At 31.9% G+C, this 15142-nt stretch overlaps 1 protein-coding gene across 2 annotated transcripts; it reads right to left on the bottom strand.

Moving 5' to 3' along the window:
- Positions 1–243: 243 nt before the first annotated feature.
- LOC106767617 (NAC domain-containing protein 83) lies at positions 244–2050 on the bottom strand. Of its 2 annotated transcripts, none has more exons than XM_022778565.1 (3): positions 1771–2050; positions 818–984; positions 244–595 (listed from the first exon to the last, which is right to left on the bottom strand). In XM_022778565.1, the coding sequence occupies exons 1-3, from the start codon at positions 1943–1945 to the stop codon at positions 404–406; spliced, it is 534 nt and encodes a 177-aa protein (XP_022634286.1). In that variant the 5' UTR covers positions 1946–2050; the 3' UTR covers positions 244–403. The 2 variants fall into 2 exon arrangements, with proteins under 2 accessions (XP_022634286.1, XP_014508033.1); XM_014652547.2 differs by having other exon boundaries at positions 818–1047; positions 1771–2049.
- Between the last annotated feature and the right edge of the window lie 13092 nt (positions 2051–15142).

Below are 15142 nucleotides of genomic sequence, written 5' to 3' on the forward strand. Positions count from 1 at the left end.
GAGGGGTGTATTGAAAATCCTACATTAATTAGATATGAGACAATTTCATAGTATATAAATAGGTGTAAATCTCAACTCACAAATCAGTTTGTTTGAATTAAACTTAAAATCTACTTCTTACTAATAATAATAATCTAAGTGTGTTATATTTTTAAGTTTGAACATGACTTTTACTTTTGTCTTGAAAAGTGTAAAAAAGCATGGTTGAACGATGTTCAAACTGGCAAAACAAACATACGACTGTTAGTTAAAACGTTTCATTTATTGCAAAGTAAAATAAACGTACTTGGTGCTTTAGAGGCTTCGCAATTGTATACAATTGCATAAAATATAAGGCAAACACTACTCAACTCTATAAGTTAAATCCTAGTCTAACTTCTTAAGTTTCACTACAATCTTCACATCAACATGGGGAAGAAGGTGGTGGAAGCACTATATTATCGTGGCCAAATTCCATTTCAAAATCTATTATACTAGCTTTAACATCATGTACTCTCTGAAGTTTGCTGCTACAAAAGGGTCTCTGCTGAGATGCTTTTGTCATCTTCTTCCTTTTCTGAAATATGACATACACAGCAAAATCTGCCACTGCCATCTGCAGAAGAATGGATGAATTCTTATGGAAAAGTATAGCCAATAATGCATCATAGGTACAATACCCTCTTGTTCGAATAATAGCTACTAAATATATTTCATGGTTGAGTAGTAGTTATTTTTTGAGTCAAATATTTTTCTTTCTAAATTATTATAAAAAATTATATAAATAAAATAATAAAATTTGCGGAAAATATTAAAAGTGTCATTAATTTGTGTTTACCTTATATGCGTAGGAAGTTACAAGACGCAATTCGTGCATGACCCAGCGAGTTCTTGTTTGATGGGAACCTTTGCAGAATATCAATGTTTTCTTCATCCCAATTACTTCATTGCTATCACAAACCCTTATTTCTTTTTCTTTTCCAACACATTTCCAACAACCGGAACCTGCACTTCTCTTGTTCACTTTTCCATAATTGCTAAAAAAGTACCTTTTTTCCCTCAAATCACCTACGAGTACGATTCACCAAAAATAGTTCCATATCATTCTTCAACAAAGGAAAACTACTTATATTTTCCATTTCAAACACTTAAAAGAGAAATATTATTCCATCTTGCAATTTTTTCAGTGATGTGAGATAACCATCAAATAATAGATGGAGCAGGATGCCCACAAGGATATCTTCTAAATATGACTTCTGATACTATATTAATTAGTGAATTTTAAATCTAATTCAACTCTCAGAAAATTGACTTATAAAATGAAATTTAAAATCACTTATATATTATAAATTAGTTATATTTTTAGTTTATGTGAGATTTTCAAAAAAAATAATTATTATCGATGAACTATTTTTTGTATTATCTCACAAAACCGACTTGTAAGATGAGATTTACATTCATTTATATATATATATATATATTATAAATTAATCTTAATTCACGTTAAACTTTCAACAAAAATAATTGTCATCTATGAACTATTTTTTTTTTTGCTAACTATTAAAATTGAGAGAAAGACAATTTCAAATTCTAAGATGATTTTATTGAGGTGATTATTTGATGTGTTGGCTCACCTAAACAATTATTGGAACATCCATTGATTTTTAGATTAATGAATTTCACCATTGTTTCATATAGGGATTGATTTATACCTAGATTCAATTTTAAGATTTGAAATCATTTATTAGAAAAATTGAAAGGATTTTGATGAAAGAAAAGAGTGGGAGGAACCTGGAAGCAGCCATGGATCAGACTGAAAGACATCACAGATTGGAATGACTGAAGCAGGTAATGGTTGAGCAAAGGCCTTTTTCTTGAGGTAGTAAAGGAGAAGTTCTTGATCTGTGGGACGAAACCTGAACCCAATCGGCAATTTTATGTCCTCTTTTACAACAAAGCCTTCCATCTTTGAAACAAAGGAGAAAACTGATAAACGAAAGAAGCTCTCTCAACCCACGTGTGTTATTTCACGGGAAGCACATAACATAAAGGATAATTTGGGTTGTGGAGAAGTCGTGGTTGCAAAGGTTTCCTATTTATAGACGCAACATCCTTGAAAGGACGTGTACGACAGAGAATGCTTGGTCTCAATAGGCATGTTGACTACAAAAGCTCATTTTTTTTTAGTAACTGACAAAGATGTAGCTTAATTGACTAGAAACCCAAATTCCAAAATTTTAAAAAAATGATCTCTTGAATAAATTAAAAAGTAAATTAACCAAAGATGTAAAATGTTCACAATTAACTTTTTGAAAATAAAAAATTAAATATTTGATTCAGGATCTCTAAGGCCTCTATAAAAAAATAAATTTACCTTTAGAAAACACAATTTAGTATCAGATTGCTTTATATATCAATAACAATAAAGTTACTTAATTAAGTTAAATATACATTTTAAAATTTTTCATGTATAAATATTTCTTTTTTTCAAAAATTAATATGTTACACTTTGAATTTTATATGCGCAGGAATTTGCAATAGTCTAAATACAAATATTTATTTCGGTTGTATAGATCAATTAAAGCAATGATTTTCACATAGTAAATCAATAGTTTAAAATAACAATAATGATAAATAATAACTTTATACTATGTTTTGAATTATTGAGAAAACCTTTATAAAATAAAAATGTAATAATAATTTATTATTTATAGTTAATTTATTTTATTAAATCATTTGTAATAATATACAAATAAATTAATTAAATTATTTTTAATATACAAAAATAAATGAATTTAAATTATTTTTCATTTTATTAAAAGAATTACCAGTTTATTATTATTTTTACAGTAGTTTTAAATTTATTATTTCATAATTCTTAATTTTTATTTAAAAGTTTTATTAAAGAAAAGAAAAATTTGAAAAAAAAAAACTAAGAGAAGTCATTAAAGATTCAATTGAAAATCGGTACATTGGTTATTGGTTATTGGTTATTATTTTTCCAGAGTTAAATATATTCTACAAAAACTCTAAAAGTGTTCATAGTTTCAATTTCATACCTTCGGACTGAGATGTTACAGGTCACTCTTCTCCTAGACTGAAAGGGGGTATGTATGTTAAAAGACACTCAAATTTGGAATAGTATGATACAAAATGGACAACATAACTTTATTCAAATTTAAAGGTAATTTTTACATGGGGGACTAAGAAATCCTAAAGGTGTCTCACAAAATAGAGAAGCAAAACCTTAATTCTAAAGACTTGGAGACCGACCAAGGTTGATGGCATATCCCCTAGCCATGGTCAAACACTTTCAAAAAGAGTTGAAGTTCTCTATTTAAGATGGGCTTAGTCTCTCTCTCTCTTGGGCTATCTTGGGCAATCATGGAGCTCCTCAGAGTAGGATTTATTTAGGCCATGTATTTCGGACAAGTAGAGTAGTTTTCTTAGGCTTGTATTAAGGCCTAATTAATGTAAGATTTTTCCTTAAGCTAGTCATCCAAACCATGTACAAAGTATGTGTAATGTGTCATGCTTTCATTTGAGAGGATTTAACTTTAGTAGTGGCCACATGACATTCTAGGAATTGAGAGGATTTCTAAAAGTTAATGGCCACATGTCCTTCCTTTATTGAAGAGGAGTCATGGACATTTGTCCACTCCTTAGAGGGTCACTTGGGTAGGCATGCAAAGTTTTGATTTTTAAAGTTCTTAGGAGACACCCTTAGCCTATAAATACAGGTGTCTCCTCTCATGTATTCCTCTTGGGTTTAGAGTAATGTTATGCTGTCCAATTTTAGCCATATTACTTCACTTAGATCAAGATTAGAGCAACCCATGAGGCCCTCTACTCACCTTCCTCTAAGAGTTGGCCTAACCTCTCTAAGAGCCTTCAAACACCACACCACCACCATAGTATCACCTAAGGCCGTGAGCCTTCCTTCATTTCCAACCATTGCTTTCGTACCATTGGTCCTTCCCCACCATATTTCGGACCAACATCATCTAAGGGACCAAACCCCATCACCATAGCATCTCTTCTAAGCTTTGGCCCAACCTAGCCTAGGAGGTTGCTATCAAAGGAGAAAACCTCTCCAATAGGAGGAGGACACATCACCATTAATTCTCTCCATTAAGATGATGACACATGGCCATTAATCCTCTCCATTAGGAGAAGGACACATGGCAAGATCACGTGTGTCACAAAACATAGCAACTTGGAGACCACTCTAGCCAATGGTGCATAATCTTATAGAAACTTCATCCTCATGTGCGCACAATGTAGCCCTTCTTCTAGAAGGTGTGCACTCCAAGCTAGGGTTTTTACCCTATATTCAAGTGTCTCCTCAGGGCCTATCTCCTTTGGCCCAAAACCGTACACTACCACCCGAATACAAGGCCTAAAAGAAAACCTAGACTACTTAGTCATTATACAAGGCCCAAAAGAAAACCCTATACTACCAGCATAGTAATACATGGCCCAAAATAAACCAACTTCACTAAGAACTCATTGATGACTTATGATGATAAGATGACTCCAACTTCCATAGATGGCTCTAACTCTTCTTGAGAGTGTTTGTTCATGAGTATGGCTATTCCATCGTTCCTTCTATCTTCAAAAGGATTTTCCCTCAAATCCTAATGTTCCTTTATAGCAAAAACCTTTCATTTTTCTTAGAGGTGTTTGGCTTTCTTCCCCTGGGATCAAATACCCTTCTACAAAAAACCCAAGGCAATGCAAGTGTCACTAGAATTATTATCCAAAGCATGTAGCTCCAAGATCATATCAATAAATGATCAAGACATCATAGTTAAGGAGCATTTCATTTTAAGTTCTTGTTTGCCTTGTATTGAATCCATGTGCTTTTGGAGTGTCTTTCCTTTTCAACACAAGGTCTTATTTGTTCTACTAGAGGATGATGGAAAGATGACCTCTTTTGGATCTCCACACAAGCCTTTGGCATTTAACATGAGTACTCTTTTGTTAAGGCACTCATTGGACTTATGTGTGTTACTTTGACACTTTGAACATTTAATCTTANTAATATGTGTGAGATGTGTTTCTTTTTCTCTTTATCTTTTTCTTTTCCTCTCTTATTTCTCATTTTTACTTGTTTATCTTCCACTTGAAAAGGTATGAGAGGATGAAGTACAAACTTTCTCTCCTTGTGAGTAAAGGTTACTTCATTGGTATGATCATTGTGCATGGATTTCTTATTAAATATATAAGGTCTTACTAACAACATATGACAAACTTCCATACTACTAAGTGCAACATCTTCATATTTCCTTATGGAGAACTTGACCTCCATTTTTTAATTAACTATCATGTCCCCATCCTCATTAATCCATTGAAGTTTGTAAGGTTGTGGATAATTTATTTAATTAGATGATGCATTTCTTTATTTGGTTATTGCATATTTTTATTATTTTAGGCTATCTATTTTATTTTATTATTTGCCTTTTATTCTTTTGTTGCTTTTGGTTGTTATCTTGTTTTATTTAATCTTTGAATTCATATGTTTTTTATTGTATTTATCTTTTTTTTTTCATATTTTATTTAATTTATTTATTTGTATCTTATTTTATTGTTTTTATTTTATTTTACTAATCCTTTTGTATAGATTTTATAAGATCTAATTTGTTAGAAATAAATTTCATGTTCGTTGGGAGATGAGGTTGGGTGATCTTACATATACTAATCTTTTTGGCCACTTTCTTAACAATAATGAGGTTTATTTAAGTAGCATTAATTTGAATGCATCAATAACCACGTTATCACTCTCCCTGACATTAGTTGGATTCTATTATGGTTTTTTTGTGGCTCCTTTGCGGGAGGTGGAACGAGGTTTTAATGTTACTCGGGTTGCTAGCCTCATTTCATGTCTTGTGTTCCCTCCTCGACATCCTTGGCTATGAGTCCATGGCCTTGTCCACAACCATGTTCTCTTGGGCACATTGTACAAACATGTTAGAGCACTTAAATGAATGAGTTCTTCAAAGATGTCGTTAAATTGGTAACATTCCTTGATTTTACGATCCATGTTTTGGTGATAACTACACCTCTTGTATAGGTCTTCAAACTAAGGGAATGCTTTGGATGTGGTAGCCAAATAGTGTCACAGCTTTAGACACATGTACATATTATACTTGCTTTCCTTCCTTTTTCTTGAAGGTATGGTCCTTTTTTTAGCTTGCTTATTTATATTTTACTTGATATTGATGTATCAAGCTACTCAGACCTATAAAGCGTTCATATTATCTCAAGGGTTAATGAAGAACAAGTCTAGGAAAGACCACATTGAAGCTTAAATAGGAGGTCACAACGAGATGCAGGTTGGGGAATCTATCGGTTTGTCATTGTGAAGCACTACAGAAATTGTTGGATGGTTCGTGGTCTCCCTTGTCCACATGTTTAAGACAAATTGTGCAATAAAATAGCATGGTGAGTGTTGAAGGAATTAGTGGATTTAGGTTACATGACATAGTACCACTCTAAAACATGTCCACCGAGTATGATAGGAAAAGCCAACCATAGACCTTCATGTCTAAGGTGTGAATGTTATCCTAAGTAAAATATGCCTTCAGATGAACCTAAATTTGTTGTTTATTCGTATTTTCTAACATTGATGATTACCTTTTAAGGAACATCTATGTCTTTGATGTCTGAGATGGAGGGTTGAGGCCATTGAGATGTGTGCATAGATTCATTTAGCTATGGATAAGGATGGGCTCAAAATGACATGACATAATTGAGACTCTCGAGGTGTCAAAGGCCATGACCTGGGTAAGATCCTTAATGTTGTTAGGCAGTTATGATGACCTAGAGTCATGTTCTTGTTGGATATCATGTCTAGGACGAGATCATCCTTCATCTGATCTTGTGTTTATTGAACAAATTTAATGGGTAGTTGTCGATTTAACATTGGGGGATGAGATTTCGATGTCCCTTCTTGTCTTTTTGGCAAGCTTTCTCTATGTTAGATTGTTCTTTGTGGGTTCTCTTCGAGAGAATTTGCATAAATTTTGAGATTTGTTTTTGGAGAAATTGATTACTCCATAGTGATAGGGTTTAGAAGACGTAAAGCAAACTTAAGAATGAAGTCTTTTCACCATAATTTTATTTAAAAAAATTTCGTATTTTTTTAAACTTTTTTCTTGGAGGTATAAAGGGTTTTCCTGTTTAGACCTTGAATCACCTTAAATTAACTTTAGACTCAAAATTTAGGTCGAATAGATATACAACAAACTTTAATATTTAGACCTGATAAGTATAAGTCTATATAAATATAACTATATAAGTTATAAAAGAATACTTTTTGAATTGAAACTATAAAATATACTGTAATCAATTACAATTAACTTTAATTTTAATTTTGCTGCCTAATTTGTTCACTATTTTAGTTTCCTAATTTTTAATTATTAGTAATTATATGTATATATATTATTTTAAAAACATCCTATTATTATGAAACTAAAAGAAGGATTCTTTATATGTATGGAGATCTACTTAAACAAAATTATGAATTATCATTATAAACATTTATAACATCAACTTGATATCACTAAAGTTTCTTTTATATTGCTTAAGGAAAATATCATATTAAAGTAGCTGAAGAGAAATAAATGAAGATTCTATACACAAATATCATTCTTCAATTTTTTATTTTATTTTGATAAACATAAAAATATCTATTGATCTAATTTCAAACTATTAAATGAAACCCACTTAATTACTCAATATTAAATATAAGGATAATGATATTTAGACAACATTTTTTCAAAATAAACATTACATAAAACAAAAATTATAAATTTTGTACGATGTAAAAATCAACATTTCATAAAAAAAGTTCAAGTACAAATTAAAAAGTTTCAAATATATTGAAGTCATAATTATAATTAAGCCTTAAAAATAACCAACTTAACCATTTTCAATGATTTTAATAAATTGGTTACCTTCTTCTCAATAAATAAAAAGAAAGATAGTATAGTTTACTAGAAAAGTAGTATCGTAAAACCTAATAACGATACTCACTCGTTTTCATAATTAAGGATAAGATGATAATTTTTGTGATTTCAATTATTAAATTATTCATATTTGTTGAAAATTTTATATTTATTAGAGATAAAATCAAATTATAATATATGAGTGAGAAATTTTATCTAATTAACTGATTTTATAAGATTGAATTAGGATTAAAGATCCCTTTTAACCATAATATTTCTTCTTGTAGTTGAAACAGTTTCTGTTTTTGGTGAAGAAGCATGTCCTGGTAACAGTGTACGTCATGTGTATCACGTTCTCAAATTGGTTTCCGAGTAAGAGTTAGTAGCCGCTAGTTCACTCGGTCTTTTGACTTCAACTCCTGTTGCTTTTGATTTTGGGGTTTGGTGTTTACACTGAACTGGTCAGAGTTGGCTGAGTTTGTAAAATTAATTATAATTTTTTTTTAATTTTTGTACTAATAACTACCACGACACCGTGTCCTCTGACAGCTAAGTTTATTCCTTTTATATATAAAAGGAAACTAAAGTAATGAAAGTATAAAAATTAACTATTAAAAAAGTGAAAATTTATGTAAACTGAAGAAAATTTGATGAGTTAAACATTTCACACAAGAATGCGAACATTTCTTGTGCATTTCAAAAGATAATCGCTCACAAATTTTATATAACCTATTGTTTTAATATTTATTATTTTTATAATAAGATAAGTAATTTTAAATAAAAAATATTAAAATTTTCTTTTAATTATATTCTAAAAATTAATTATAATTTATTTTTAAAAAAATTTGTTTTACAATTTTTTTTCAAAGATATTAATATATAAAAATAACATATGATACTATATCAATAAAATAATTTTCAATCTTTTTATTTATTTTGACATAACCATAATTTTTCTTTAATTTCCTTTTTTTTCTCGATTCGTCTTTAATTCTTTTTTAATAGAAGAGGAGAGTTGATATCATAGTCTTTGTTTTCCATGTCTTAGGATCATTTCCTCGAAATTAGTTGTAATACGGTGCTACACTGATTAATTTCAATAAAACATGCGTAGAAAATTCGAAATTTAAACTTCAACCTCAACGAAAAAATAGTACATTATTTATTACAAACCGATTATTCCTTAAATAAAATTTTCAAAAGGACAAGATCGAATAAAAATATTAAAATACATTCCCAGGTCCTCTATCCCATCTCTCTTTTCCTTTATGCATGTTCATAAGCATCAATCATATCATTTGTAGTAACATCTGCTCCCGTGTAACATCACACATTATACGATGATCACATTCACATGCACAAACATACAAGAGTGAGCTAATGAAAACACGATAAACATACATCATAAATACACTACATATGTCGTAGTCATATCAATCATACCTCACGTACATTGCACACCCTACATACCTTGCATACCAAAACATACTACATACAACCATTTACATCTTAATCAGATTAGACTACATACACCAATGTACATCATACACTAAACCATATTGCGTACACCAATATGCATCACATACCAAATCAGATTGCATACACCAATATGCATCACAAACAAATCACACTACATACACCAATATACATCACATAATAAATTAGAATGTAAACACCAATATGCATCACAAACCAAACCACTTTGCATACACCAATATGCATCACAAACAAAAATATTGCATACACCAATATGCATCACAAATAAATATATTGCATACACCAATATGCATCACAAATAAACACACTGCATACACCAATATACACATCGTCACTCTCATCACTCTCTTCAGAGCTTTCCCAAGTAGTTACACATTATCCCAATGTGTAGTGTTGTTTCCCATCACCCATCTAGAGAGCTTATCAGGGTATCGTCCACCACTCATCTTGAGAGCTTCCCCATGCCAACACACACAACACCACAAATTAAACCAAACTTAATGCTAATGCTCAATGTCACTCCCATCACTCTTTTCAGAGCATCCCCGAGAAGTTACACACTGCCCTAATGTGTAGTGTTTCTTCCCATCACTCATCTAAAGAGCTTATTAGGGTACCGTCCACCACTCATCTAGAGAGCTTTCCTAGGCCAGCATACACAACGCCACCTCAGTTGTAACGAGCTTCACCGCACCAGTACTCCACATCACCCCCATCGCTCTTACATAAATGCAAGATATTCCCTGGGCGATTACACATCCCACCAATACGTAAGGTTGCTTTCCATCACTCTCCCACAACTTCCCCAGACCAGCAACCATAATGCTTATTATCCATCACTCATACAATGAGACCATTCTGGCCAAAAGTACACATATCACATAATCCTCTCTAACACCATTCCAACCATGCCATATCATACATATCATATCATCATCACATATTCATAAACCATCCACCTTGCATAGGTTCAACATACTTTAACAAAAACATACAAGATCATCACAATACTATATCATAAACAACCCAAGTTCTTCATACATCATGAAAACTCATAACCAAATAATATTCAAACATGATTTCCACAAGATATAATCATTAAAACCTCATTCAAATATCAATTTAAAATCTCACACAGATCACAAAACATTTCCACATCCAACAGATGCATCAAACATCTAAAAACAACACAAAATAGTGCGCAAAACACCTCCAAAATGGCGCTCAACGCACAAGAAGTGGCGCTCAGCGCCCACTACTCTATCAAACTAATGTTCAGCAATTGTAGCTCAGCCCCGCGACTCTGGATAGGGGGCGCTCAACTGTACAACCCTTGTAGCTCAGCCCCACGACAACACCCAGTTTTGCCCAGATTTGCATAATTTCGCATTCCAGTCCATATTCAACAATTCCATCATGTTCTCAAACATATTTAGTTTCTAAAATTATTCCACAATCAATTTTAATCATCATGAACATCAATACATTCATTTTCTCATGCAAAATCATCTCTTTTAATTACATACCAACAAGATTTTTCTACATAATTTTCCAGCACATTTTAACCAACCATTCATCCTCAAACTTGAGATTTTTCCATCCAAATTTTTATCACACCATAAAGACTTTTTAATCAACATGTTGACAACTCAAACAACCCCAAAAATGTGCCAATTCCATCCAAAAATAGTTTATACTCATCACCCCTTTCATTAATATTCAAAAACAAATTTGAAATAACACCATGCTTAAGTGGATTTCTCGAAAACTCATCACCAATTTTACTCAACATAACACACCTTTAGATCTACCATTTTCCAGTATATGAAATTCCACAACCATCAAAATCTTAGTGGTTAAATGACCATACTTCCATTTTGTCAAAGATCTCCATACAATTTATCATTTCATCCAACCAAAATCCATCAACCAATCAAAATAAACCATTATCGCACTTGATGAAAAAGTGAGGTAAACTCTCATGTTTTCCATCTCATTTCACAACCCAATCCACCAAAAACTTCACATACATGTAGATCAACATGCTAGAACGAAAATTCATCATCAATCCAACATATATTCAACAATTTTGCATCATAAAGTTCATACCAAATTTATAGATCAAAGTGAGAGTAACAAACCATTAATTCAACTTCTTGAAATCATAGCATATATATTCAACCAAACCAAAATTTCCATGCAGTTCATCATACAAAAACCAAGCAACTGAATTCATACTCACATCCAAGAAATTCTGGAAACAAAGTTTGAGTTAGCTCCTCTTACCTCTTGAAGACTTCCTTTGCAAACCTTGAATCCTTCTCCATAATCCTTACAACACCTTTTTCCTCCTTACAACTCCAGAAGTTGTCAACTCCACCCTCTCTGACGGATTTCTGGAGCAAGAACTTACTAACACTCGTGTAGAACCCATTCCTCCACTTTCTCATAGTTGTAGATCTGCCCAAGGGACAACCATGACCCCTTAATCCATAAATAGACATTCTATACCGCAAAGGAGGGTCAACCCATGCTCCTCTCTAATCCAAAAGACCAAAAATATGGGTTTGAGGCATATGCACAAGTTTTCCATGCAAGCCCTACACGTTTCCAAACTGTTTTCGTGAAAAGGAGTATTACCATCAATGTTGGGTTGCACAACCTTGCAGCTAAGCATTGGTGCCACTGCACAGGGAGCACTAGTTGAATCGAAGCTCTTTGAGTCTACTTTCCAATGGAAAAGGAATCACCTCAATTGGAAACTTGTACAAAAAGTTATAGAGAAAATAATAAACCATGTCAAAGTTGACAACGCTCTATTTTACCTTGTAACTTTAACTTTTATCCAACTTGGTGACTCTTGAGCTTCTAGGGTCTTGCATTAACTCTAATATCAACTGGAATATTTGGAAAAGCACTAAAAGGTGTGGTTGAATAGTGTAAATGGAAAACTTTTTCACAAACAATGTAATAACACTTTAGTCGAGGATTGAAAGATTTTACATAAATTGTTAGATGCTCAACTTTGGAAAACAATAAAATCTTTTCAAGTACTTTTAAGTTGTTAGAATGTTTTTGCTACAACGGTTTAATAAAACTTCCTTTTTAATAAAGACTTGTTTAACGGAGGAAGCGTTTATATCAAAATTAAGTGCAACTTCAAGTTTTGTAAGAGAAGTGTTTAAGAGAACAAAACAGTAAGCACATAATCGTTTTTATACTAGTTCACTTTACTAAACTACGTCCAATTTCCACTAACAGTTTAAAGGGTTCTATATAATCTTCAACAAGATTACAACTGAGTATTCTCACCACTCCTAGTATCCATGATCAACGAATGACCCTTGTTATCCTGACTAGTATGAGTTTCACCCATTCCTAGTTGTGTAGTATTCTTAACCACTTCTGGTGTCCCTAGATACTCTTGGTATCCACCTGTTACACCTTCTAGTTGAGTATCACCCACTCCTGATTTCCACTAGACAATCCTACTAGTAATATAGGCAATCTGCACAAAGTAATATATGCATACAACATATATATGTCTTTTATATTTTTTTAATATATAATATTTAATTTAATAGGATACCAATTAAAAATGTAAACTTTAGGAATACATATTTAATAACCTTTTGAAGAAAAAAATATTCGTAATCGTATGGTAGCATAAAGTGAGAATCCCTAATTAATCACAACCGGGGTTACTAATTGTGTAATTTTAAAACATTTTATACCTTCATTCAAATGCAAATCATTAGTGTAACAGCCTATAAAATAATACTCTAAAAAATATCTATAAAATGATTATTATATAAATCAATAAGCTTATTATACTGTACAATAATTGGTAGTATTTATTTTCTCATAGCAATTAGTGCTATAGTTGCAGAAGAAATCTTCTAAAATCAACAACGTATCGTAACTTTCTTTCTTTTTCTCATGCTAATACATTTAAATTAGAAGAATGTCTAGAATCAATGAGGTGTTATGACAAAATGACCATTGTAACTAAAGCAATTAAATTCCAACGCGGGACAGTTTTAGAATAATAAAGGATCGTTCAATAATCAGCGTTTGAATTTCAATTTGATAGCTTTTTTGTGTCTGTTGTAGAAAACCCAAAACAATAAACGAATCTTGAAGAAGAAGGATTGATCATCACAAATTCAAGAACTTCCATAGTTGGGTGATTATATGTGACATTTCTTTTTACTCTTTTCTTTATCTGGATTACTTATTTGAATATTTTCTCTTTCTTTTTCTGGGATTTTGCTCTCTCTATTCAAGAATAGTTATCAAGACTTCACCTCAAAGAATTCAAATATTTTGAACTGCAAACTGTATTTGCTTATCATTCTCTATCTTTTCATGCAAGAAGATTTTTTATGAAAGTAAAATAGAAAGGTTTGGACACAAGCATATTTGGAAACTAATAATAGTTCCTTCTATTCTGTATTTGAATTTCTTGGTGCCATAAATGAAGATGTTGAAACTTGAATTGGGTGCAGAATCAGATATGAGAACGAAGCTTGATGGTTTTAACGTGTTTAGCAATGGAGAAGCTGAGGATATGAAGGAAGTAGATATAGAGAAAAGGGACATGCAGTCTTTAAAGTCTAAGCTGAAGTATGATTTGCGAAAGAGTTTGGCATGGGATAGTTCCTTTTCCACAAGTTCTGGTATAATTCATAGTCAATGGAAATGTGTTCAAATAATTTCATTGTTTTCATATTCATCATCTCATTCATCCTCAGGAATTCTAGAACCGGAGGAGTTGTTCAGTACTTCAAATTCATTTCAAACTGAGAATGGTTATGATATGTTGAGACCTGAGCAGGATCAGCATTTGAATTTCAAGAATCTGAACCCTGAAATTAGAACTGTCACTGATGGATTCAATTTAAGGAAGAGTTTAGCTTGGGACACTGCTTTTTTCACAAGTGAAGGTGTGTTTGATATGATTTATATATGAACCTTCTACTTCTTGTTGTTAAGTGTGTGCTTCATTTTCTTGATGTTTATACTTTTGGACTTTGCTTTCTCAGGAATTTTGAATCATGAGGAGTTATCTCTTCTAAACAAAGGGCATAAGAAATCAGAAATTGGTGTGCTTCCTCAAATAGAAGAACTAAGGATCTCACCCGAGTCAAATCGTACTATTGACAATAACGGATCATCATCAGCAAGCCAAGAAATTTCGGTGCATCAATCATCGAACACGGTTGATTCATTTTCCAGAAATATTCAAAATGTTTTTTGTAAGTATGAGATTTTATGTCATAACTCTTTGTTTACACTACTCTTTGTTTACACAAAGGTTATCCTGCATATTTAGTAGGCTGTATATGAAGCAACTAATGAGAATCCAAGTGTGAGTTTAAGTCTGATATTGGATAAAAATAAGAAATTAGAATACTATATAAAAATGAAAGACCTATTAACTCATTTTTTTAAAGTTTTTGATAGAGAATGATATGAATCCTTTAGGTGGTTGGACTCAGATCTCACCCCTCGTAGTTGTGATTGGTTGAGAATACTTCCGTTGAGTGTGAACCATTGTCTTAATACTTTGGGTAAAGAGTGGTGTCAATTATTTATGTGATTGGACTCAAATCTCAGTAATATTTGTGTTTCCATGGTGAACCTTCTTCTTAATAGACCCAACAATAACATGATCCTCCCAATACATGATCCATTCTTGCATATGAGTTGTGTCA

The sequence above is a fragment of the Vigna radiata genome, chromosome 1 (assembly GCF_000741045.1).
Source record: "Vigna radiata var. radiata cultivar VC1973A chromosome 1, Vradiata_ver6, whole genome shotgun sequence".
NCBI classification, from domain to species: domain Eukaryota; kingdom Viridiplantae; phylum Streptophyta; class Magnoliopsida; order Fabales; family Fabaceae; genus Vigna; species Vigna radiata.

Bases quoted from the DNA above. Each gene is read 5' to 3' on its own strand.
- LOC106767617 (XM_014652547.2), bottom strand. From the start codon at position 1,945: ATGGAAGGCTTTGTTGTAAAAGAGGACATAAAATTGCCGATTGGGTTC. The intron at 1,048-1,770 runs GTTCCTCCCACT...TCGTACTCGTAG, and splicing joins TGATCCATGGCTGCTTCCAG to GTGATTTGAGGGAAAAAAGG. The intron at 596-817 runs GTAAACACAAAT...ATTCTTCTGCAG, and splicing joins TAACTTCCTACGCATATAAG to ATGGCAGTGGCAGATTTTGC.